The sequence below is a fragment of the Cladophialophora yegresii genome (genome assembly GCF_000585515.1).
Source record: "Cladophialophora yegresii CBS 114405 chromosome Unknown aczIN-supercont1.2, whole genome shotgun sequence".
NCBI lineage: Eukaryota > Fungi > Ascomycota > Eurotiomycetes > Chaetothyriales > Herpotrichiellaceae > Cladophialophora > Cladophialophora yegresii.
In genome coordinates, this window is record NW_006913046.1 from 1,265,064 (window position 1) to 1,285,691 (window position 20,628).

The 20,628-nt window shown below is 53.8% G+C and overlaps 12 protein-coding genes across 12 annotated transcripts; 8 read left to right on the top strand and 4 right to left on the bottom strand.

Annotated features, from left to right (window-relative positions):
- Nucleotides 1–358: 358 nt before the first annotated feature.
- Nucleotides 359–1,658, bottom strand: A1O7_02380 (gluconolactonase; the record flags this gene model as incomplete). The annotated part of the gene is made up of 2 exons (XM_007756412.1): nt 359–1,474; nt 1,524–1,658. The coding sequence occupies 2 exons, from the start codon at nt 1,656–1,658 to the stop codon at nt 359–361; spliced, it is 1,251 nt and encodes a 416-aa protein (XP_007754602.1).
- Nucleotides 1,659–2,108: 450 nt separating this feature from the next.
- Nucleotides 2,109–2,630, bottom strand: A1O7_02381 (uncharacterized protein; the record flags this gene model as incomplete). The annotated part of the gene is made up of 1 exon (XM_007756413.1): nt 2,109–2,630. The coding sequence occupies one exon, from the start codon at nt 2,628–2,630 to the stop codon at nt 2,109–2,111; it is 522 nt and encodes a 173-aa protein (XP_007754603.1).
- A 385-nt stretch (nt 2,631–3,015) lies between these two features.
- A1O7_02382 (methionyl-tRNA synthetase) lies at nt 3,016–5,055 on the top strand (the record flags this gene model as incomplete). Its single annotated transcript, XM_007756414.1, has 2 exons — nt 3,016–3,093; nt 3,151–5,055. The coding sequence occupies 2 exons, from the start codon at nt 3,016–3,018 to the stop codon at nt 5,053–5,055; spliced, it is 1,983 nt and encodes a 660-aa protein (XP_007754604.1).
- A 1,616-nt stretch (nt 5,056–6,671) lies between these two features.
- A1O7_02383 (ABC transport system ATP-binding protein) lies at nt 6,672–8,375 on the top strand (the record flags this gene model as incomplete). The annotated part of the gene is made up of 2 exons (XM_007756415.1): nt 6,672–7,955; nt 8,013–8,375. 2 exons carry the CDS (start codon nt 6,672–6,674, stop codon nt 8,373–8,375), a joined length of 1,647 nt encoding a protein of 548 aa, XP_007754605.1.
- A 204-nt stretch (nt 8,376–8,579) lies between these two features.
- On the bottom strand, nt 8,580–9,594 carry A1O7_02384 (uncharacterized protein; the record flags this gene model as incomplete). The annotated part of the gene is made up of 2 exons (XM_007756416.1): nt 8,580–8,841; nt 8,891–9,594. The coding sequence occupies 2 exons, from the start codon at nt 9,592–9,594 to the stop codon at nt 8,580–8,582; spliced, it is 966 nt and encodes a 321-aa protein (XP_007754606.1).
- Nucleotides 9,595–10,035: 441 nt separating this feature from the next.
- A1O7_02385 (uncharacterized protein) lies at nt 10,036–10,842 on the top strand (the record flags this gene model as incomplete). Its single annotated transcript, XM_007756417.1, has 1 exon — nt 10,036–10,842. The coding sequence occupies one exon, from the start codon at nt 10,036–10,038 to the stop codon at nt 10,840–10,842; it is 807 nt and encodes a 268-aa protein (XP_007754607.1).
- Nucleotides 10,843–11,368: 526 nt separating this feature from the next.
- Nucleotides 11,369–12,021, top strand: A1O7_02386 (uncharacterized protein; the record flags this gene model as incomplete). The annotated part of the gene is made up of 3 exons (XM_007756418.1): nt 11,369–11,572; nt 11,667–11,863; nt 11,955–12,021. The coding sequence occupies 3 exons, from the start codon at nt 11,369–11,371 to the stop codon at nt 12,019–12,021; spliced, it is 468 nt and encodes a 155-aa protein (XP_007754608.1).
- An 808-nt stretch (nt 12,022–12,829) lies between these two features.
- On the bottom strand, nt 12,830–14,275 carry A1O7_02387 (uncharacterized protein; the record flags this gene model as incomplete). The annotated part of the gene is made up of 1 exon (XM_007756419.1): nt 12,830–14,275. One exon carries the CDS (start codon nt 14,273–14,275, stop codon nt 12,830–12,832), a length of 1,446 nt encoding a protein of 481 aa, XP_007754609.1.
- A 251-nt stretch (nt 14,276–14,526) lies between these two features.
- On the top strand, nt 14,527–15,033 carry A1O7_02388 (uncharacterized protein; the record flags this gene model as incomplete). The annotated part of the gene is made up of 2 exons (XM_007756420.1): nt 14,527–14,733; nt 14,785–15,033. The coding sequence occupies 2 exons, from the start codon at nt 14,527–14,529 to the stop codon at nt 15,031–15,033; spliced, it is 456 nt and encodes a 151-aa protein (XP_007754610.1).
- Nucleotides 15,034–15,382: 349 nt separating this feature from the next.
- A1O7_02389 (uncharacterized protein) lies at nt 15,383–16,210 on the top strand (the record flags this gene model as incomplete). Its single annotated transcript, XM_007756421.1, has 1 exon — nt 15,383–16,210. One exon carries the CDS (start codon nt 15,383–15,385, stop codon nt 16,208–16,210), a length of 828 nt encoding a protein of 275 aa, XP_007754611.1.
- Nucleotides 16,211–16,673: 463 nt separating this feature from the next.
- A1O7_02390 (uncharacterized protein) lies at nt 16,674–17,251 on the top strand (the record flags this gene model as incomplete). The annotated part of the gene is made up of 2 exons (XM_007756422.1): nt 16,674–16,880; nt 16,955–17,251. 2 exons carry the CDS (start codon nt 16,674–16,676, stop codon nt 17,249–17,251), a joined length of 504 nt encoding a protein of 167 aa, XP_007754612.1.
- Nucleotides 17,252–17,956: 705 nt separating this feature from the next.
- On the top strand, nt 17,957–19,694 carry A1O7_02391 (uncharacterized protein; the record flags this gene model as incomplete). Its single annotated transcript, XM_007756423.1, has 3 exons — nt 17,957–18,177; nt 18,235–19,361; nt 19,471–19,694. 3 exons carry the CDS (start codon nt 17,957–17,959, stop codon nt 19,692–19,694), a joined length of 1,572 nt encoding a protein of 523 aa, XP_007754613.1.
- Between the last annotated feature and the right edge of the window lie 934 nt (nt 19,695–20,628).

A 20,628-nucleotide genomic window follows, 5' to 3' on the forward strand; every position in this document is an offset into this window, starting at 1 on the left:
GGACGTGGGCCAATCGGATATGTCGCTCGAGGGGACGGATCAGGCTCGCCACGGGGTACTCGTTTGAGACGTCTTCTCTGGCAAGACTGATTGGACAATGGACACCAAGGCTCGAAGGTAGTCAGAGCAGGCGATATTGCGTTGAGCGGGGCCGAGCGTTGGTTACTTCATACGGGGCTCTGTATTGTTGACCTTTGAAGACGAAGATCCTCTAAACAAAGAATCTGCTGTGACATACAAAGCGGAAATTCGCATTCAAGGTGCGACTGATCCATAAGGTGAGGATCATAACATTGTTTGGAGCTGGCTTTTCACTGCATGATACGCTTACAACAGTACACATAGATCGCTGTCCACATCACGTCAGCCTTTGCCCCGTAATATTCCACTCCACCTTGCTGATACCATTATTGCCCATGAGCCACAACGTCGTGAGGTTCTCTCCTGTCCAGGCGAAATTCTGCACAGTATAATTTGTCTGGATCCGAATAAGGAGCTGCCCGACTTCGTCGAGGACATCGACTCCTTTGCCAGCACCGGTCAGCACAAGACCTTCTTGGGACACCTTCAACCCATCTGGAACCCAGTCTTGCGCAAGGTAGAAGCTACGTTTGTTCGACACTCGGGTGCCGTTGTTTGTGACATCGAACGCATACACAGCTCGCTTTCCCGTAGTGTTGAATGTGGTGCCCTGGCTGCCGAGCCTTGGGTCAATTGGTCCGCTGACAGCACCTGTGTCTGAAATGTAGAGAGTATTGCCATCGGGAGTGAAAGCAATACCGTTTGGCTGCTGTAGGGTATCGTCAATCAGGAAGGTGGCACCAGTCTCGGGGTCAAAGCGGTAGCTTGCAGTACCCAATTGTGGCGCCGTATCGGTCAATGCGTTAAACCAGCTGTATTGAGGATCCGTGAAGAAGATATCCTTGGTGATAGGATGAATGGCAACGTCGTCGATGGTGTTGAAGTAGTACCCAAAGTAGTTGTTCAAGAGTACCGTCGACCGATTGGTGGCAGGGTCGACTGTTCGAAGGGAGACTCTTTGCTCTCCACCTCCAATACTGTCATTGCCGCCACTGGCAGCGAAGACGATGAGACCATTGCGGAAACTGCCGCCGTTCGGAGCGTAGACGGGAGGGTTAGGAATGTACTCGCTCAGGGTCGGTGGATCCGCGTTGAGGTTAACCACAAGCTGAGGTAGAGTCCCAGCAGGAGGGGCTAACTGCGAAATGAAGAGTAAGTTCTGTTCCGGGGCATAGACGGGGGCTTCATGCACGGCCGCCGATACTGAGAAGACAAATTCGTAGCTTGGATTACTACCAAGGTACTGCAGGCCACGTTGTTGATCGAAGACCACAAAGTCTGCCGCCTGGAGGAGGTCAAATGTTGAAGCATTTCCGACTGTAGTGTTTCGATAGTCGAAGTCGGCGGCATTGCTCGAAATAGTTCGGTTGAAGTGGTATGGCAACACGGCGCCCTGTCAATGGTGAGCTCCTATTTTCTGGGGACGATTGGAGGCCACTGACATATTTGTTCACGCAGACCACGGTGCCGTTGAAACCACAGTCCTCAACGATCGGTCTGGTGACACCAGACGGCTGGACCTGACCCCACACCGTGGCCGCTGACAACAGCGATACAAGTGCGATGAGTTTGATCATCATTGGACGTTTGACCCGCGAGGATGGCAGCCTTCTCGCAGCAGTTTGAAGCTCGCGAGGAGTGCCACGGTCACCCTTTCATAGTACCGTCTGTGGGGTATACCAGCTTTCGATCCTCGGACAGTCCCCAGAGCGTGCGGAGAACGAAACATTCTGGGAGGCGTCATAGCAAGGATTGCTAGCAGTAGATCTGACGTTCTTTACTCGTGTTCCTGGAATGTCAGGCCAGGGACGTGGCGGATTTGCAATGCATCCCCCTAGGCAGGAGCCTAAACGGCATTTGGCTAGCCGGTGCAGAAAATCTGCGGGGAAGCTTGAAAGGATGTCATCGGGGTACAAATGCCGCTCGGTGTCATGCCCGGCAACGCCGTATTCACAAGTCGAAAGTTGGAAACAGGTTAGGTTCTCCCTCGAGGGATCTCAAGAAAGGGAAACGATTGGTATCTCGAATCAGTGTCGTGCTTGCAGGCCTGTAGCGTCTTCAATGCCGGCATTTGAGGTGGAAGTAGGGTTGAGTGACTCCCCCGCAATATTGGCGACGACTTTCGCTTTAGCTTTCGCCTTTGCAATCCGATCATCAAATTCCGTTACAGCTTCGTCTGAGTTGTCTTTGGCAATAGTGGAGGCTTCAGAAGTGGCGTGCAAGCTTTCAACGTGCCTTTGCAGTCGGCTACTATTAGGCATTTGGGGAAGGGTTCGGATGATCCCTCCCAGTCGTGACTCCGCAGAGGGGCTTGAGATCGCGGATTGCGGTGGCTCTTCTGGGTGGACAGCTTGAAATCTCCCATGCCATAGCAAAGCGCGCCCATGGAGCTTGCCGAGGTCCAGGGCTTTTTCATAACCTTTCTCGATGCCAAAGACCTTGCCTTCGATCATGCCAGCATACGTGCTATCGGATACTCCAGCATTATAGCCTTCTTGATAATAGTCATTCTCAAGATCCAGGAGGTCGTCAAACGGATCGCTTGCCATGGTGCCTGATAGCGGATCAGTGTGCTTCTTTTGGACGATCTCTGGATTAGTAAGGGCGCAAATGCGTGACCCGATTGTTTATTGCAGTATTCTACACTTCGGATGATGGTAAAGGCTGGTGTACGGGCAAAGAAACAATGCTGAGCAAAATCGCAGAAAAGAGGCTGAAAATAAGCTTGAATTTTAGCGCCTCGGCGTTTGGCTGCGGGGAGGTTTGTGACTCCTTCGCAAGCGGCTTTTGAAATGATACAGCCGTGAGTCTCGCCTATTACATCCGTCTCGGCAGGAAAATATCTGTGTCTGCAAGTGCTCTGTTAAGCCCTCCATATTCCTCGCGGTTCTCTCTTCTCGATCATCCTATCTGCAACTGCAAGATTCGCTTCCAATGGGCTCTGAGAAAATCCTGCCGCAAGATGGCAAGCGGAATATCCTCATAACCTCTGCTTTACCATACGTCAACAATGTAAGCACTACTCGGAGTTGTGCAAACTTTTGCAACTGACATCGTGTCTCCGATCAGGTTCCTCATTTGGGGAATATTGTGGGCAGTGTGCTGAGTGCCGATGTCTTCTCGCGATACAACAAGGCCCGTGGCCGGCCGACACTCTTTATCTGCGGAACCGACGAGTACGGCACGGCCACTGAGACGAAAGCCCTAGAAGAGGGAGTTACCCCAGAAGAGCTGTGCGCAAAGTACAACAAGATTCATGCCGAGATATACGAATGGTTTGAGCTGGGCTTCGACATCTTCGGTCGAACACCCACAAAACAACACACCGAAATCTCGCAAGATATGTTCTTGAAGCTCCACAGGAATGGCCATCTGACAGAACATACCGACAAGCAACCGTTCTGTGAAAAGCATGGAAAATTCTTGGCCGACCGGTTCGTCGAAGGCACGTGCCCCAAGTGCGGCTACGACGATGCTCGTGGTGATCAATGCGACAAATGCGGTAGCCTACTAGATCCCTTGGACTTGATCAACCCTCGGTGCAAAGTCGACGGCGCAACTCCCGTCACGAAGGAGACCAAACACACCTACCTCCGTTTAGATGAGTTGCAACCGCGAGTCGAAGACTGGTCGAAGAAGTCGATCGAAAAGGGCAGATGGTCTCGAAGCGCCAAAGTCATCACTGAGTCATGGCTGAAACAAGGTCTGAAAGAACGAGGCATCACTCGGGACTTGGCATGGGGCGTGCCAGTGCCTCTCCCCGGCTACGAGCACAAGGTCTTTTACGTCTGGTTTGAGGCCTGCATCGGATACCCGTCGATCACTGCAAACTATACCGAAGAGTGGCAGAAGTGGTGGAAGAACCCAGAGAACGTCCAGTTATATCAGTTTATGGGCAAGGACAATGTACCCTTCCATTCAGTCGTGTTCCCAGCCTGTCAGATGGGCACCAACGAGGAGTGGACCAAGCTGCATCACCTGTCGTCCACCGAGTACCTCAATTATGAAAATGGCAAATTCAGCAAGAGCCGCGGCGTCGGTGTGTTTGGAAACAACGCAAAGGAGACCGGTGTTCCTCCGGACGTCTGGAGATATTATCTGCTCAAGAACCGACCAGAGTCAGGTGACACTCAATTCGAGTGGCGGTCTTTCATCGATGGGAACAATTCTGAGCTCCTGGCCAAGCTCGGGAACTTTGTCAACAGAGTCATCAAGCTCGTCAACTCACCCAAGGCCTACTCCGGGGTCATTCCAGACTTCGATCCCCACGATCTCCCCACGTCATTCAAAGAGCATCTCAGCGAAATCACCGAACTCTTGAAGCAATACCTTACAGAGATGGAGGCCGTGCATCTGCGGAATGGATTGCTAGTTGCCATGAAGATTGCAGAAGCCGGCAATGGCTTGATTCAGGCTCACCGGCTCGACAATGCACTTATTGCAAGTGATCCTAGTCTCGCTGCCGCAGTCGTGGGAACGGTTATCAACCTCATTTACCTCTGCTCGGCCATCTTCGAGCCCTACCTTCCAGCAACCGGCGCCTCAATACGCAAGCAACTCGAGCTTGGCTTTCTGCAAATTCCGTCTGAGGGAGACATAGAAAATGGTTGGCTACCCACATACATCAAACCAGGCCACAAGATTGGCAAGGCAGAATATTTGTTCTCCAAGATTGATGAAAAGAAGGCGGATGAGTGGAGGGACTATTTCGGTGGAAACCAGGCAGAACGCGAGAAAAAGAAGAAGGAAGAAGAGGCCGTTGCCGCGAAGAAAGCTGCCCAGAAAGAGAAGACCAAGGCAAAGAAGGCGGCTCAGAAAGCTGCCGCTGCGGCCGGAGGCGCAGGAGTCGAACAGAGTGCGAAAGGTGGGGAGGAGGGGCAGGCATTGGCCAATGGTGTGCCTGATGTCGGAGAGGATGCCGCGGTCGAGAAAGTTGTTGATGGTGTCGCACAAGTGACCATCCCGACATCTTGAAAGACGTGCGGGATGTTGGTTTTTGGGTTCAAGATCTGACGAAGACTTCGATGTCGTGATGCTATGAGATGTGTAACGAATAGAATGATTTGAAGGAATGCCGGCGGCACTTCAACGGCCAGTCGCGGTCTAGGGAAACAACAGATGAGGATAACGTTGTTGACGACAATGGTAGAGAAAAGAAAAACCGCAACGCTGCAGCCAACTACGAGATCTACACCTATGTAGAACAAGACTGAGGCTCTTTCAGAGTGCAGGAAATCCTGTACATCGTTCCTTGGCCCCAAATCTGCGATTAGATGCCTACTGGTCTGCTCGCGCCGACAGAGGTGAGCATAGCCCTACAATTCGGCTGTAGGCCCGCAGGAAATGCCCCGGCGAGTACTGCCACTGTATATCTACATTTGTCTAATCAATGCTGAAGTCTGCATCTCGAGATTCTGAAGACTGGTCGAGAGTCAATCGCAGATCGAATAGGCATGCCGCCAGGGAATGTTTCCACACGCGTACAGTACTTTACCTTATCGAAATGTCCGGCATGGTGTCTTGGTCGGTGCATTGCTTCTCGGGAAATCTACAAAATTAGCCGATGCGATTCCCGAACGACTTCAGCCTCGATCTGCTCGACAACCACCTCGCCCCGGGGATGAGGCTATTGTCATTATGTGTCACGACGTGTTGCTGCTGCACAAAGCTCTATGTCTCCACGAGCGCCTTCATATACTCACACCGGCGATGACTGCGGACTGCAATTGTCCGAGATGCCCGTCGCAGGAAAGTTGTTTTCAGGGGGAAAGGCGCCGTAACCCAATGACGCGGGCAATTGTACAAGGGTAGGAGGTTTGGTGGTGTACCCTTTCTGTCGCAATGGGAATATTCGCCAGATCAACGCGAGCAGACTGGCCTCACTCGTCAGTTGTCGAGCTCAATGAATGGGTAGTAGGTGTTGCACCACGCGTCTAGGGCTCGCACAGTGCGGCGCGCATTACTCATCTGTACAGTTGCGCCTGCCGCCACAGCTCTCAGAGTCAGGCAATCACATTGAGATGAGTCCGACTGTTTCTCCCTTCAAAAGATCAATCACTGCATCCACGACGAGAGTTCCAAGATGTATAGCACCACCGAGACTCCTGCGGTCCCAGATCAGAGTCTCGTCCGGCTGGCCGAAACTCTTGCCGGTAACTCCAGTCAGGCTGCTGAAGAAATGCCTAGCGCGGCCAAGTCCCACCAATCTTGAGAAGGCTTCATGCCCGGTGTTGGTGCAACGTCGTTTTCTACAAGTTACGGGTAATAAATCGTTGCAGCGACATCACCTTGATCGAAACATTGTGGTAGATCAGCGCGCATCACAGCACGAAGCCGAATCGCTGGGCCGGGAACTTTCTACTCAAACGGCGAAAGAGGCACGGCACGAGTCGCTGACCATCCAGCTCAAACTTGAACCGGCAGAGGGCAAGCTTGATAGGATCAGAGAACCACCAAGTGAAGATGTCGAAACGAAGCCAAAGCAGGGTGGAGAACTGCGCGAGATTTGGCGCCTCCTCAGAATAGTCAAACCGGAAATCCCAGCACTGAGTTTCGCCTTTCTCCTGCTCTTCATCAGCAGCGGGATCACCATGGCTGTACCATTCAGCATCGGCAAGATCTTCGACTCCGCGACGCAAGTGGACGGCACAGTCTTTGGAATGCAGCTGAAGCATTTCTGTGTGGCCTTTTTGGCCGTTTTGGCTGGAGGTGCTTGCGCCAGTTGCGGACAGATGGCCCTTCTCAAGATCATCGGCGAGCGTATCATCACCAAGCTTCGAAGCTCCCTGTACAAGCACACGTACGTGCAGAACGCAGAATTCTTCGACACTCACCGTGTCGGGGACCTGATCAGCAGACTGGGCAACGATACCACCATGGTCGGCAGATCGATTACGGAAAACCTATCGGATGGCCTTCGCTCACTCGCGTTTGCTACGACGGGGATGGGTATGATGACCTACATCAGCTACAAACTCGTCGGAGTCCTGGCTCTCGCCTTCCCGCCACTCGCAGCAGGGGCGTTTCTCTACGGTCGTGCAGTTCGGGACTTGTCGCGTCGCATTCAATCAAACCAGGGCACGTTGACCAGAATCGCTGAGGAGCGGTTGGGTAATGTACGAACGAGCCAGGCCTTCGCGGGCGAACGCCAAGAGGTCCATCGATACAACGATCAGACGCGCAAGATCTTCAACCTGGCGAAGCGGGAGGCGGTCATCTCGGCCACCTTCTTCTCCACCTCGAGCTTCCTTGGGAATGCGACGTTTCTCGCGTTGCTTTACGTAGGGGACAGCATGGTCAGGTCTGGGTCCATCACCGTGGGAGATCTCACGACCTTCGTCATGTACACGGGCGTCGCTGGTGGTAGCCTCTTCGGACTATCAGCCGCGTACTCGGACTTGATGAAGGGGGTCGGAGCGGCCAGCAGGTTATTCGAGCTACAGGACCATCGCCCGATCATCAGTCCGACGAAGGGTATGGCGGTGAAATCAGCTCGTGGCATGATCGAGTTTCACGACGTCCACTTTGCATACCCGACCCGACCATCGATCTTAGTCTTCGATGGGCTATCTTTGAGAATCGCGCCAGGACGCAACGTGGCTATTGTCGCTCCTTCAGGAGCTGGCAAGTCGACCGTGGCGAGCTTGCTCATGCGATTCTACGCGCCCACACGTGGAACCATCACAATCAACGGCCATGACATCAGCAAGATGAATGCCAGGCAGTTGCGGAGAAGGATCGGTCTGGTCGGGCAAGAGCCAGTCCTGTTTTCGGAGTCGATCGCCGAGAACGTGGCCTATGGAAAACCTGAGGCCACGAAGAGCGAGATCTTGGAAGCCTTGCGCCTGGCGAATTGTCACTTTGTCCATGATTTTGTGAGTTCTGATATGTGAATGACTCTCGTGATAGCAGACTGACTTCTCGGTTCTCAGCCTAACGGTATAGACACCCTGGTAGGTGCTCGTGGAGCGCAGCTGTCTGGTGGCCAGAAGCAACGCATAGCCATTGCCCGCGCTCTGCTCAAAGACCCGGACATCCTGATCCTCGACGAAGCCACTTCCGCGTTAGACGTCGAGTCCGAGACTCTCGTCAATCGAGCGTTGGAGCCACTTCGCCAAGGTCCGCGTACTATCATCACCATCACGCATCGTCTGTCCACCATTTCACGCAGCGACACCATCATTTGTCTCGGTGCCGATGGCAAAGTTGCACAGATGGGCACATACCATCATTTGATAGCTGATAAGGACGGTGTGTTTGCAAAATTGGTGAAGCAGCAGATAAGTGGAAGATAGAGGTCGTCATTGGGAACTCAAGGGCTGGAAGCGTTCAGAAATGTGGCCTTGTCTCCCTGGCACTCTATACCTGTCAAACTAGAAAGCATGGTGGTGGCGTCTGGTGCAATAGGCGGAATCCAGGAGCGGCTGCTACACGCTCGCCAACAAAGCTGGGCCTTTGGTCTGATCAACGAAATCTGAGCTATACATTGAAGAACTAACTCATAGGTCTGCCAGAATCCCCGGACGAATCGACTCCAACTTCTGCAAGAGCTCGTCCCAGACCCGTTCTTGTGCCATTGCCCCCTCCGCACTCAGGACAAAATCGCTAGGCAGAGTGATTCTGCAATCCGAGAGGTATTGGCCGTGAGACTCCGGGCCAGCCGAAGCAGCATGGACCAGCGTTCTGCTTCCGACTTCAGTGCTGCGGGCTAAAACAGCCTTGATGATGACCATGGCGAAACCGAGGTGTCGAGCGAGTTCGCTTGCGAAGAGTTAGCCCGAGAGCATAGAGATCACGGTGGGACACTCACGAGTGACAGAGACCCGGATTCACGCAGTTCACCGTGACAGGGTACGAGCAGGCCGGATACCGCATCGCGAACGCCCGGACACAAAACACCCCGAGCAGCTTCGACACGGGATACCGCTCGGCCATGTTTGCCTGGGCCTTGTCGGCCAACGTGTTGAGGATTTGTCCCGTGGGAGCGGCTTTCTCGGGGAAATTGGTATGCCCGTGCACTTCCGAGGACGTGATGGTCAACGTGGGCCTCGTGTTGAATTTGCGGGCCGTCTCCTTGAGTTTCGGCAGGATGAGCAGGACCAGAAGAAAGGTACTGATGAAGTTGACGGTGACCATCTCCTCGTTGTCCGCGACCGTGTTGAATGTCATCGTGGCGACACCGGCGTTGGCCAGGAAGATGTCGATCCGATCGAGCTCCCCTTTTGCTCGGTCGACGAACCGTTCGACGCTCTTGTAGTCGCCCATGTCTAGCGGCCATACTTGCACCGTCTCCTTTGTGCGGCCCGTGGTCTTGATAATGTCGTCGACGGCGGCTTGGCCCTTGTCGACATTGCGCACGGCCAGAATGACCCTCGATGCTCCTTGACGCGCAAAGTGGCGGGCTGCTTCTTTGCCTAGTCCGACATTGCTGCCGGTGACGACGACGGTCTTGCCAAAATGAGATTGGGTGGGGAGAGGTAGAGACTGGCACAACTGGCTGTAGAGAAAGCCCATTGTCACAGGCAGGAGACGGAAGGATCTTATTCCATGTGGTGAGTGAATGAGTTGAATGCGTTACTGATGAGTACTGTAATCAAGAGATGGTGACGGACAAAGAGTCGAATGCCGCCGAAGGCCTAAGTCATCTTTGACTCCAGACATTAAACCGCCGACTCCATGACTTGGACGAGCCTTATGGACGTGTCCAGGTGGTCGAGGCGAGCTCACGACCCGGTCAACGCTGGTGGTTGCAAATCGCCCGAACCCCGAACACTGGATTGTATCCATCTCTCCGAGAATGCATCGGCTGAATCAGCCGTCATCCGATACGCCCACGCAGCAAGCAGCGAGACCTTGGTGTTATATACTCTCTCGACGGGCTGTCACTAGGATCCAACAGTGGGTGACCAAGAATGACCAGGTGAATTCATCCCCACAACATTATTTCTCGCAGGAATGGCACACCCTTCACAGACCACCTCCTACGCCGTCCTAGGCTCGACCGGCAACTGCGGCTCCGCCCTCGTCCAGAACCTCCTCGAGCTCCGCAACGTCAAAGTCAACGCCTACTGCCGCCAGCGCAGCAAACTCTATCGCCTCGTCCCCGCGACCATCGACAACAAAAGAGTCGAGATCTTCGAGGGCTCCATCACCGACGTCGACCTCATCGGCGACTGCATCCGCGGCTGCAAGACCGTGTTCATGGTAGTCACCACGAACGACAACATCCCCGGCTGCCGCGTCAGCGAAGACCTCGCTCACTCGGTCATCGCGGCCTTGGAAAGGGCAAAGAAAAATGGGCCGCCCGGACAAATCATGCCGAAACTGGTCCTCCTCTCGTCTGCTACTATCGACGACCACCTCGCGCGCAGGATGCCGTGGTGGTTCAGACCAGTCATGCTGACCGCCGCGTCGTATCTTTATGATGATCTACGACGGACCGAAGAGTTCCTGCGCGCCCAGTCTGATTGGGTTTCGACCGTCTTTATCAAGCCCGGTGGATTGTCCGTTGACGTCAGGAGAGGGCACAAGCTCAGCCTGGATGAAGAGGATACGTTCATCTCGTACTACGATCTTGCGGGGGCGATGATGGAGGCGGCGGACGATCCGGAGGGACGGTACGATATGAAGAATGTGGGTGTGAAGAATGCGGGGAGGGGGGCTAGGTTTCCGTCAGGCACGCCGCGGACTATTCTTATGGGACTGTTGAGGCATTATTTCCCAGGGTTGCATCCTTATTTGCCCTCTGGTGGGCCGCAGTGAAATTCGGAGGGGCAGGATCACGAGTAAGGTTAGAATGGTTGCAGATAATTACGTAGTATTGATGAAGTCGCTCGTAAGTGGCTGTCCCTCCGAGACTCTAGAATGTTTCTTTCCATCAATTATAATTTCTCTGGTCACGATCTTGGCGCACAAGTCCTGTGCTTCAAACGACGCGCAGAGGAGAAACGTGGTTCAGAAGGCATGCCTGAGAAGGCTGAAGTTGTGGTTGTCGGGTGAGAAACCCCGGAGTCGGGGCTTATCATGTGGGTCATTTCATCGGATATAATCACTCAATGATTACGGGCCATTTACCTCTTCAGGCAATGATAATATCCCGAGCCTTCAATCCTGGACAGCAAAAGGCAATGACTTAGACAGGTAGTCCAGGTACTTTCGGCGGGTGATCGCAAGACTCGATGCTCTCGCACTTCCCCAGCATCCAGTTCTCCTGGTCACGACGTGAACCGGCATTCTTCCCAAGAGGTCACCGAAGTCAGCAGCGCAGGTCACCCTTTAGCCTCAGAATATGGGGTCCATCGCCGAGCCAGAAATTCCAGAGCCAGACTCGACAGCGTCCGGCTCAGTGAAGAACAAATACCTCTGCCTCACCATTTGCGGGTACCGCAAGCCAGGCATGAGCGAGCAAGACTATCGCAATCACATGGTCAATGTCTCCGCGCCCATGACCAAGGGACTGATGGTCAAGTACGGAGTCAAGCGGTGGACGCAGGTCAGTTGATACTGTACCAACCGGGTCGCTCCTTCATTCCGCTTCGCGGACTGGCTGCCACACCCAAGGCTGATATTTTGTGGTTGTGACCCAGATCCACAATCAAACCGCCACACGGGCCCTGATGAGCCAGCTCTTCGACCACCAGATGGCCAATGTCGCCGACTTTGACTGCTTCAGCCAGGTCGTCTTCGAGAGCATTGACGACTATAAGCGCATGAAGCAGGATCCCTGGTACAAGGAGCACTTGGTCGGTGATCATGAGAAATTCGCCGACACGCAACGAAGCATGTGAGTGCCGTTCCCCTCGAGGACAAGAAAAAAGAAGAAGATGGAGAAGAATCTTGAGGTCGACGCTGACCGACTGCACTTCTTGTGACAGGATGACGATAGGTTGGGTTGAGGAGTTTGTCAGGGATGGAGAGGTGGTGGATGGGTTCGGAAAGTGAAGACGGGTTGAGACGTGTTGTGGCTCAATTGGAGACATGATGAATTCCAGAGGGGTCTGGGCAGAGGCCCAGCTATATAGTTATGGAGGCCTATGTAAACAATACGGTATCGTACAATAGGGGGTATGGCCCAGTACCCCTCTTGGCACTGTCTGGCCACCCTTCGGGTAACCTTCCCAGTCACACGTGTGAGACCATGTGTCACATGACGGCACTAGGCCCAATTAAGACTGGTGGCTCTTGCCATTCTTCGCGTCCTTACTGACTCGACAGAGGAATCCCTACACCCCTCTTCTTCTCTCCTTGAATTAGCTATGGACATGTACTGAACAACGGAATGAGGCGTCGCAGCCATCTAAAATGTCATCATGGCGCTTTCCCTCCTCTTTCGCTAGCTGAACATCACACCATGCCGTGCAAGTGGTCATCTCAACGAAGTATTCAGGAGCTGTTACGCGTCGTGCGGTATGCACGCGGTCAGCCAGGAACGTGAATATCTTTTATACATTGTTTGAAGCCCCATACATGCCTTCCGGGCCGCATGATTGCAACGCACTAGAGGGTCACTCAGGTATTGTTCTGGCTTCGGGTTTGTCACTGGTGGGGGCGGCCAGGCGGTATTTGCCGTCAGATGCATCATTACATGCTGCTGCCTGCTATCCACGATTCCCGCAAAGACCAAGTGTACTTACAAGACCGTTGGACGGCAATCATCACGAAGTTGGCTTAACTCGTTGCTTCATTTAGGTACGACACACCACGACTACCGACAACGCCGAGAGCAAGGAAAGGAACAAGCGGTTCTCCGTTAACCCTTCACCTCATCTCGGACCCTCGCCCACATAGGCTCGAACCCAGCACCCCAAACCCATTTCTTCTCGCCCTCGACATACATGACGGTGGAATCGTAACAAAGCTGTGCAACCTTCAGCCATAGGTCGCCTTTGATAGGAAGGCTGCTGGCGTGAGACTGCTCGAAAGGTGCGGCAACCTCTTGGCCGTTCTTGATGGCACGGACAAATTTGGCCACATGCCCATCATCGTGATGTCGGTTCAAAGCATGGTACAGCTGGCGCCAGTCCATGCCTCTGCTCAGTGTGGGCTCATAATCGACGATGAACTCATCATTTAGCTCAGGGGCTGCGCTGGCTGCATACCACACCAAATCCAGGCGGGCCTTCCATTCAACCAAGCGAGCCTTATCCGCGATGGGAATCCAGGGTTGGCGGGCTAGGACTGTGATGAAGATCGAGCTGGTCACAGCATGCATCAGAAAAAAGTCGATCTTGCGCTCTTTGCCTGGCTTGTGGCTTGCGGCGCACGACCATGCGGCACAGCTGATCATCTCGGCCGTGGCGCGCTCCACATCTTCCTCGGTAGGCTCAACCTGGAACTGTGCCGCCACTGTAACGATCTCGTCCATGGCCCGGCCGAGGACACCGTCACGCACTTTCCACGGTCCATCGGGCATGCGAGGGGCGGTACGAATGGTGTCGCTGGCGCGCGTTTGGCGGTATAAATCCATAAGACGCTGACGTGGCACAGAACCCGTCTCGGCAAGCTTCTCGGCCTTCTGGAAGAAAGCGTCAATGTACATCGGGTCGTGGCTGGCGGTCTGGGCCAGTCCTTCGGCCACCAGACCAGACAAGCCGAACTCGACGCCAAAGCCCAGGTGAATGAAGGGATGGTAGAGACCCTCGAAAAGCTGGGCCATCATCAAGTCGCTCAATGGAGTCCGCTTGAAACAGTGCTCCAGGATGACTGCCTGCCAGTCGCCTCCTTTCGCGGCAATCTCTTGTTCGAAGAATGCTAGAAAATTGGGGTACTGGTCGAGGATGTGCATGCGTTCGCGGAACTTGACTGGATCACTCATTTCCCGGACAGCCTGCGGAGAGACGGGCGGCATGGGCCGTTGGATGGATTCGCCGTCATCATAAGCCCTGTGAAGCTCTTGTGGACCACCTCCCATGGCGAATGTGCTAAGGATTGCGTGGGGGATGTGGTTGTGCCCAGCCACGTCGCGAAAGTACATGTGCCATTTCTCATGGTTCTTCTGCAATAGTTCGGCGACTATATCCACAGAGCCAGGAGGGTTGACATCGATGCGGGCCAAGCCGAGTTTATCATCGAATGGCGGCGGCTGAAGTCTGATCGTAGTTGGGAGTACGTTGTCGTCCTGGACAAAAACTTTCTCGTTGAGCCCGGCTGCTGTGTACAGAACTTCTGTCGTGGACGATTCAAGGAGAGAACCCATCTTGGATACTGCATTGAAGGCACAGGTTGCATGTCAATTGGGATGTCCGAGGGTGTGCGATGGTTTTGAAGAAAGGGTCTACTTGCGCCTCCTTCGGGTCATTTCTGTCGTGAATCACCCGACTGGCGCCAACGCCTACCAAACAACCCGTGACAGCCACTCGCAACAGACCGATGCTACTGTGCTACATATACGTCCCATGAAGAGAATTATGAGGAGAAAACGATTGCGGATTTTCCCCTCGAGCCAAAATGGCAACATCATCAGCGATCCAAGCCGCCACAATCAACAAATTCATCGAAGCATGGAAAGATCAAGACGTCGAAGGCACCGTGGCACTCTGGTCTGACGACTTCTCGCAAACACTCCTCCCGGCATCCTTGGGTATGCCTACAAAACCGCGGGAAACTGCCGAGATCGTCTACAGCAGACTGACACAAAGTCTGACCAACTGGAAGGTTTGCTACCATGTTCTGCATCAAAGACCAAGAAGCTGATACACCGGACAGCTGGACGTGAAAGAGATCGTGCATGACGCTACGCAGGGGACGGCTGCAGTCTATGCCACTTCTCTGGCGGACTTGCCAATGCCAGGCGAGAAATGGACCATGGACTACGCGGTCTTTATGTCGTTCGCGGAGGGTGGAACGAAGATCAGCAGGCTGAACGAAATGGTAGACACGTCAACCTTTCAGCAGCTCTTCCCCAAGCTGCAGAAGTATATGATGGAAAAGAGTGCAATGAATGGGACCAAGTAGCCACAAGATTGCGTTCCTGAACCGTGGTCATTCTCCACTTTGCACGCTCCTTGGGAGTGATGAGCTTAGTCAACGCTCCATTGCACTCGTCTTCCTCCAGAGTGAGCGAATCGTGCAGTCGGACAATAATCATCTTAGCACAGTACTTCCCGCAGCGTTAGATCGATCTCGGACGGAAAGAAAAGATATCATGAGGATTCGGACCTTTGGCTTGGATTGTCCCGGTTCGCGTCCATGCCCATGTCCGACAGGACGATCCAGTACAATATCCTCTCTTTCGCAAATACTTTTCGTCTCGTACGCATCGTCGTCTAGTAGGGATTCGAGCCTTTGTCGACGATACCACAACATGGTTGACTCCAACACCTACGCGATCCTGGGTGCTACGGGCAATTGCGGCACCGCCTTGATCGAGAACCTGTCAAGGAGGCCAGATACCGGCGTCCATGCCTATTGCCGCTCTCGCACCAAGCTGTTGCGATCAATACCCGACCTGAAAGAAGGAGGCAAGGTCAAAATCTTTGAAGGTAGCATCCACGATGTGGACCTGGTGGCCTCTTGTATCTCCAACTGTCGCGCGGTATTCCTGGTCGTCTCAACCAACGACAATATCCCCGGCTGTCGCATGGCCCAGGACACGGCCGCGACAGTCATCGAAGCTCTCAAACTGCTCCGCAAACGGGCAATCGTCCACAATAGCGGCGACGTCAGACAAGGTCCGATGACCACGCCGAAGCTGATCCTCCTCTCGTCGTCCACGATCGACAGCCACTTTTCGCGCCACATGCCATACCTCCTACGACAGGTCCTCCTTTGCTCAGCCTCTCATGTCTACCGAGACGTCGAGGAGGCGGAAAAGCTCATCCGCGCGGAAGACAAATGGCTCACTGGGATCTACATGAAGCCGGGCGCATTATCGGTCGACGAGCAGCGAGGCCACGCTGTGAGCTTGACCGATCAAGACGGGCCGGTGTCTTACCTTGATTTGGCGGCTGCGATGATCGAGGCCGTGGATGATGGCAGTGGACAGTACGACGGGCAGAACGTCAGCGTGGTGAATACTAATGGGAGAGCCAAGTTTCCTGCCGGCACTCCGATGTGTATCTTGATGGGGCTTTTGAGGCATTTCTTCCCCCATCTACACGACTATCTGCCAGGGAATCTAGGACCTCGCTAGCTCAGCCTTGATTCAGGCTTTGACGCGGTTGATTGAATCAGAGTATACGGGCAATGGGCGTCAAGCAAGGCGATAGCGTAGTATAGCTAAGAAATCCTAGCTATGATGAGCTTCGACGTCCAGATAGTCTACAACCAACGATGAGCTGTGAGGTGGTCTCGCGAGACCCCAAAATTCTGTCCCAAAAATTCCGTCCCAGCAATGTCCGAAATGTCGCTTTCCGATGATCTTCGGACTATAGGTTCCTTGGCTGACATGCTTCCGAATCGGCCTTGTGCAAGCCTTATAGTCGCCAGGTGGAGTGATGCCAGCAGTATATCCTCCGGAGTGGCTCGTCTTATTGCCCGATGAGACAGGCACTCGTTCAAATCCTATCCAACGACGCCAAACCTTAGTTCCAGATAAGGACTGCTGAGGCCATTCTGCCCTTCCTCTTCCGTCCCCGGACGAAACACAGCACAACATGTCAACCCAAGCAGAGGTACAAGCCAACACAGTCCAGCGCTTCATTGACGGTTGGAGGAAATACACGCCCGAAGCATTCCTCGCCACCTGGTCCAGCGACTGCACGCAGCAGACTTTACCATTCGCCTCCGGCACACCAGTCCGCACTCGCCAGCATGTCGAGCACTTATTCCCTATCCTCATGACGGTCATGACCGAGTTTGAAGTAAGCGGGCACCGGTTCAAGGCGGCTGACTGCGAGATGAGGACATGGCTGGCTGACATTGCCCTGATAATCAGCTTACCATCCATAACGTCGTCCATGACGTCCCTCAGGGACAGTCAGTCATCTACGCGCTCACCAAGGCACAGTTGCCGTTCGGACCGTACCGCAATGAGCATGCTCTGTTCCTGTGGTTCAATGAGAGCCGCACCGAGATTGTGAAGATCGAGGAGATGTTCGATGCGGTTGTCATGAAGGAGGTGTTACCCAAGCTTGATCAGTATATAGCTCAGCAGAGGGCAGAGGTGGCGGAAGCTCGAGGGCTACCGCTAGAAGCGCAGAAGCCGGCGGTCGCTACGTTTGTGAACCATTGATTGCGAGGTTCAGGGGGGATTTGAACGAGGCACCTTGAATGATTTAACTAGGATAGAAGCAGATCCGCATCATGTGGCGACTGTAAATGCAATATCACCATGTTGAAGCGTGCTACGGACTTACTTGAAGACTTCAGGTTGAATGTGCTGAGAAGGGGTCCCCAGCTTTACTCGAACCGTAGAACTCTGGAGATCGCCAGACGTCTCCCACTCCCCAAGTTGCCCTGCCGTCCAGGCACTCTCGGGCGTGGAGTTGCATGACGTCTTCGTGCCTTTGTGGTCATCCGTAGTCCATGCTGGTGGACCCCACTGCGGAGCATTGAGTCACGACACCCATTTGTGAATCGCGGGCAATTTCAACAGACTCGAAACCATCTCATTTCACCTCCCACTGCATTGGTCAGTTGTTCATCACGTCGATAGTATCACCGTCTTCTGATTGCCAGGCTCGCACCCGAGAGCGAGGCTACCAACATCGCCAGCGGCCACTCACAATGGCATTCGTCTCACCTCAACCCTCCGATATGCGGCCTCCGGGCCATTGCTAATTCAAATCGTCCGAACCATCAAAGTTCCATCGTGAAGCGAGCGACCCTGGACGCCTCAAGGATATCGTCAATATAGCCTTTTATTATTTCAACATGTTGCCAGTCCGACCCTGCTCCAAATGTTGTCTGCTCGTTCCCAGGCCATTCATCTACCACTATGAATTCAACTCTGGCAGATGCGGATAGCCTCCTGCTTGGTTCAGGCGAGTCAGGTTACGCGACGACAACTCTGTCGTATGGCGTTGCTGCTTTCGCCACAACTCTCCTGAGCCTGATAGCAATCGTGTCCTATCAGCCAAGAGTCCATGAAAAGTCTCCAGCGTTTACTCGTGACACATCGCCTATTATCGGCTCTTTGGGGTTTCTCACTCGACAATGGTCAGTCCGACTTACCTGATTGCCAGAGGCTCGCTTTTGCTAATTCGCCTACCACAGGTCATTCTGGAAGTCTTCCACGGATGGTTTGACCAAGAACTTCAGCTTCTGGCTGGGGAGCCGCCACGTGGTTGGCATCACTGGCCAAGCCGCCCGCCGGATGTTTTATGACAATCCCGACCTGTGTTTCGTCAGTCAGGCCATCATCCAGCCGTTTGGAGTCCACTTCTGGCCACCTGTCCATGCCATTTTCAAGGCTGGCTTCCACAGCGGACACAACAACACCTACTTTTTACGTCGTCTCATGGAATTGATGAAGACCGAGGAGCTGAAGAAGGTCCTCCCGAACGCTCTGAGTGACGTCCACAATGATCTGCAAAGCCTCCTGAGCAATGGCAAGAAGTCCAGCGTTACGAGCGCACCAGACATCTGGCGGACGGTGTTCAAGCAAAACGCCCGCTTGACGTTCTGCGATGAGGTCGTTGACGACCCGACGCTCTTCGAGCGGTGCGCAGAAGACGTCGGTACGCTCCTCCACACATACAGCCACTACAACGTGCTGTTCAGCTGGTTGCCGGCGCCCTCGTACATCAAGCGGCGTCTGGCTCGCCGAGACCTTGTCCAACTGGTGACCCAGATGGTGAACAAGCGCGTCAAGGAGAATACCCCGTCGAAGGACGACCCATTACAGAGACTGATCAACAACCGCGACAACAAGGAACACATCATCGAGTTCTTCGTCAGCATCTTGTTCATCTCCACGACCAACGGCCACGCCATCGCCGGCCAGCTGCTCAACATCATGGCCATCCACCCGGAGTGGCAGGAGAAAATCTACCAGGAAATCAAAGCCGCGGTGCACGCACATGGCAAGTTTCAAGAAGGCACGTTGACGGAGAAACTGCGCCTTCTGCCGCTCGAGGCCTGGGAAACGTCATTTCCCACAATCAACATGTGTCTTAAGGAAACGATCCGCATGTGGACCTCCTTCACCGTCACCCGGCTCAACACGTCGTCCAAGCCGATCCCCATCCCCGATACCGACGAAGTGGTCCCGGCCAAGACCTTTGTCATCTACAACTCGACCGAAGTCAACTTTAGCGAAAAGCTGTACCCGAATCCCACCAAGTTCGACCCGGAGCGCTATAACGAGGATCGCGAGGAATTCAAAAAGGAGACATACGGTTGTAAGTGTTTCTCACCCTCTGCTTCCTCTGCTGCCTTGCACTCCGCTCTGGCATATGTTATCCCACCTGCCTCGCATTCCGCTCTGAGTCTCTAACATTTGGTATACAGTCCTCGGCTGGGGTCAAGGCTGCCACGCCTGTGTAGGCATGCGCTGGGCCAAGCTGCAGCAGACCATCATCGTCGCCACCGCCCTGGCCATGTACCAATGGACCAGCTGCGACGCGAACGGCGAACCCGATCCATACGTCAAACATCGCAGAATCTTGGATTCCGACCGCGCATTCCATCTGCCGCCAGCTTATTGTAAAGTGGTGCCAAGGGAAGTGTGGTAGCTGACAGCAGCTCCTTGTAAAGTGATGCCTAGGGAAGTGTGGTATTAGGTTGTTGTCATGTCACCAGGTGCCTCGAGAAGTGTGGTGGAGGCGACCAGATGGTACGGTACAGTACATTGATGCTTGCATGGCTGATGTATCAGAACATCATCACACGGAGCATGAGAGGAGGGACGAGGATGATTGCGATGGCTATAGTTCAGCGTGGGGGAGTCCAGGGAGGGAGTCAGGAGGCGAAGCTGGAAAGGAACTTTAGGCCCCTGGGTCAGCGCATGGTGGTAAGTCGACGAGCTTGAAGAGTCTGGAGATAAACCGACCAAACCTCAAGAGTGTAGCTCTGCGGAATACATCGAGACGATGAGACGAAGAGACGAAGCATTATGTCACTAAACACATTCAAGATCCAGTTTCATGCTGGGGCTGGGAAACTTGCTCAATCGCCGTGGGAGCTTTCGACTTCCGTTTGGTTCTCCCGTTAGTAGTCATAGGGGAGACGCCTGCTCAGTCTGGCCAATACGTGTCGTGAAGAAGACTTGAAGCGGAAGTGGGAAGGGATAGCTTTCTTCTAATTATTGCTGCGAGCCTGCCTGCCTGCCCTTTACAGCTGATCATCCTGACGTCCGATGTTGACGGCCGGGATTTCGACTTCACGGTGCGCATCAGCGGGGGCGTCTAATCGACTGGTAGCGCTGTATCATGATATGAATCCTAACACGGAGACATCTAGGTAATTTTATGGAAAGGGTGCCTCTCTGCGTACTCCGTGGTTTCGCCATTATGCCGCAGGGTCGCAGTTCAGCCAATCAGAGCGCGGCGTTTGCGGCGACTACCATGGTCAGGCATGGTGAGGCTGGCCCGCGGAGCTGGCACGGCTGGATCGATCAGGCTGTCGTAATTAATTAATTAGTGAATCGAGACTTCGAATATTAGTACA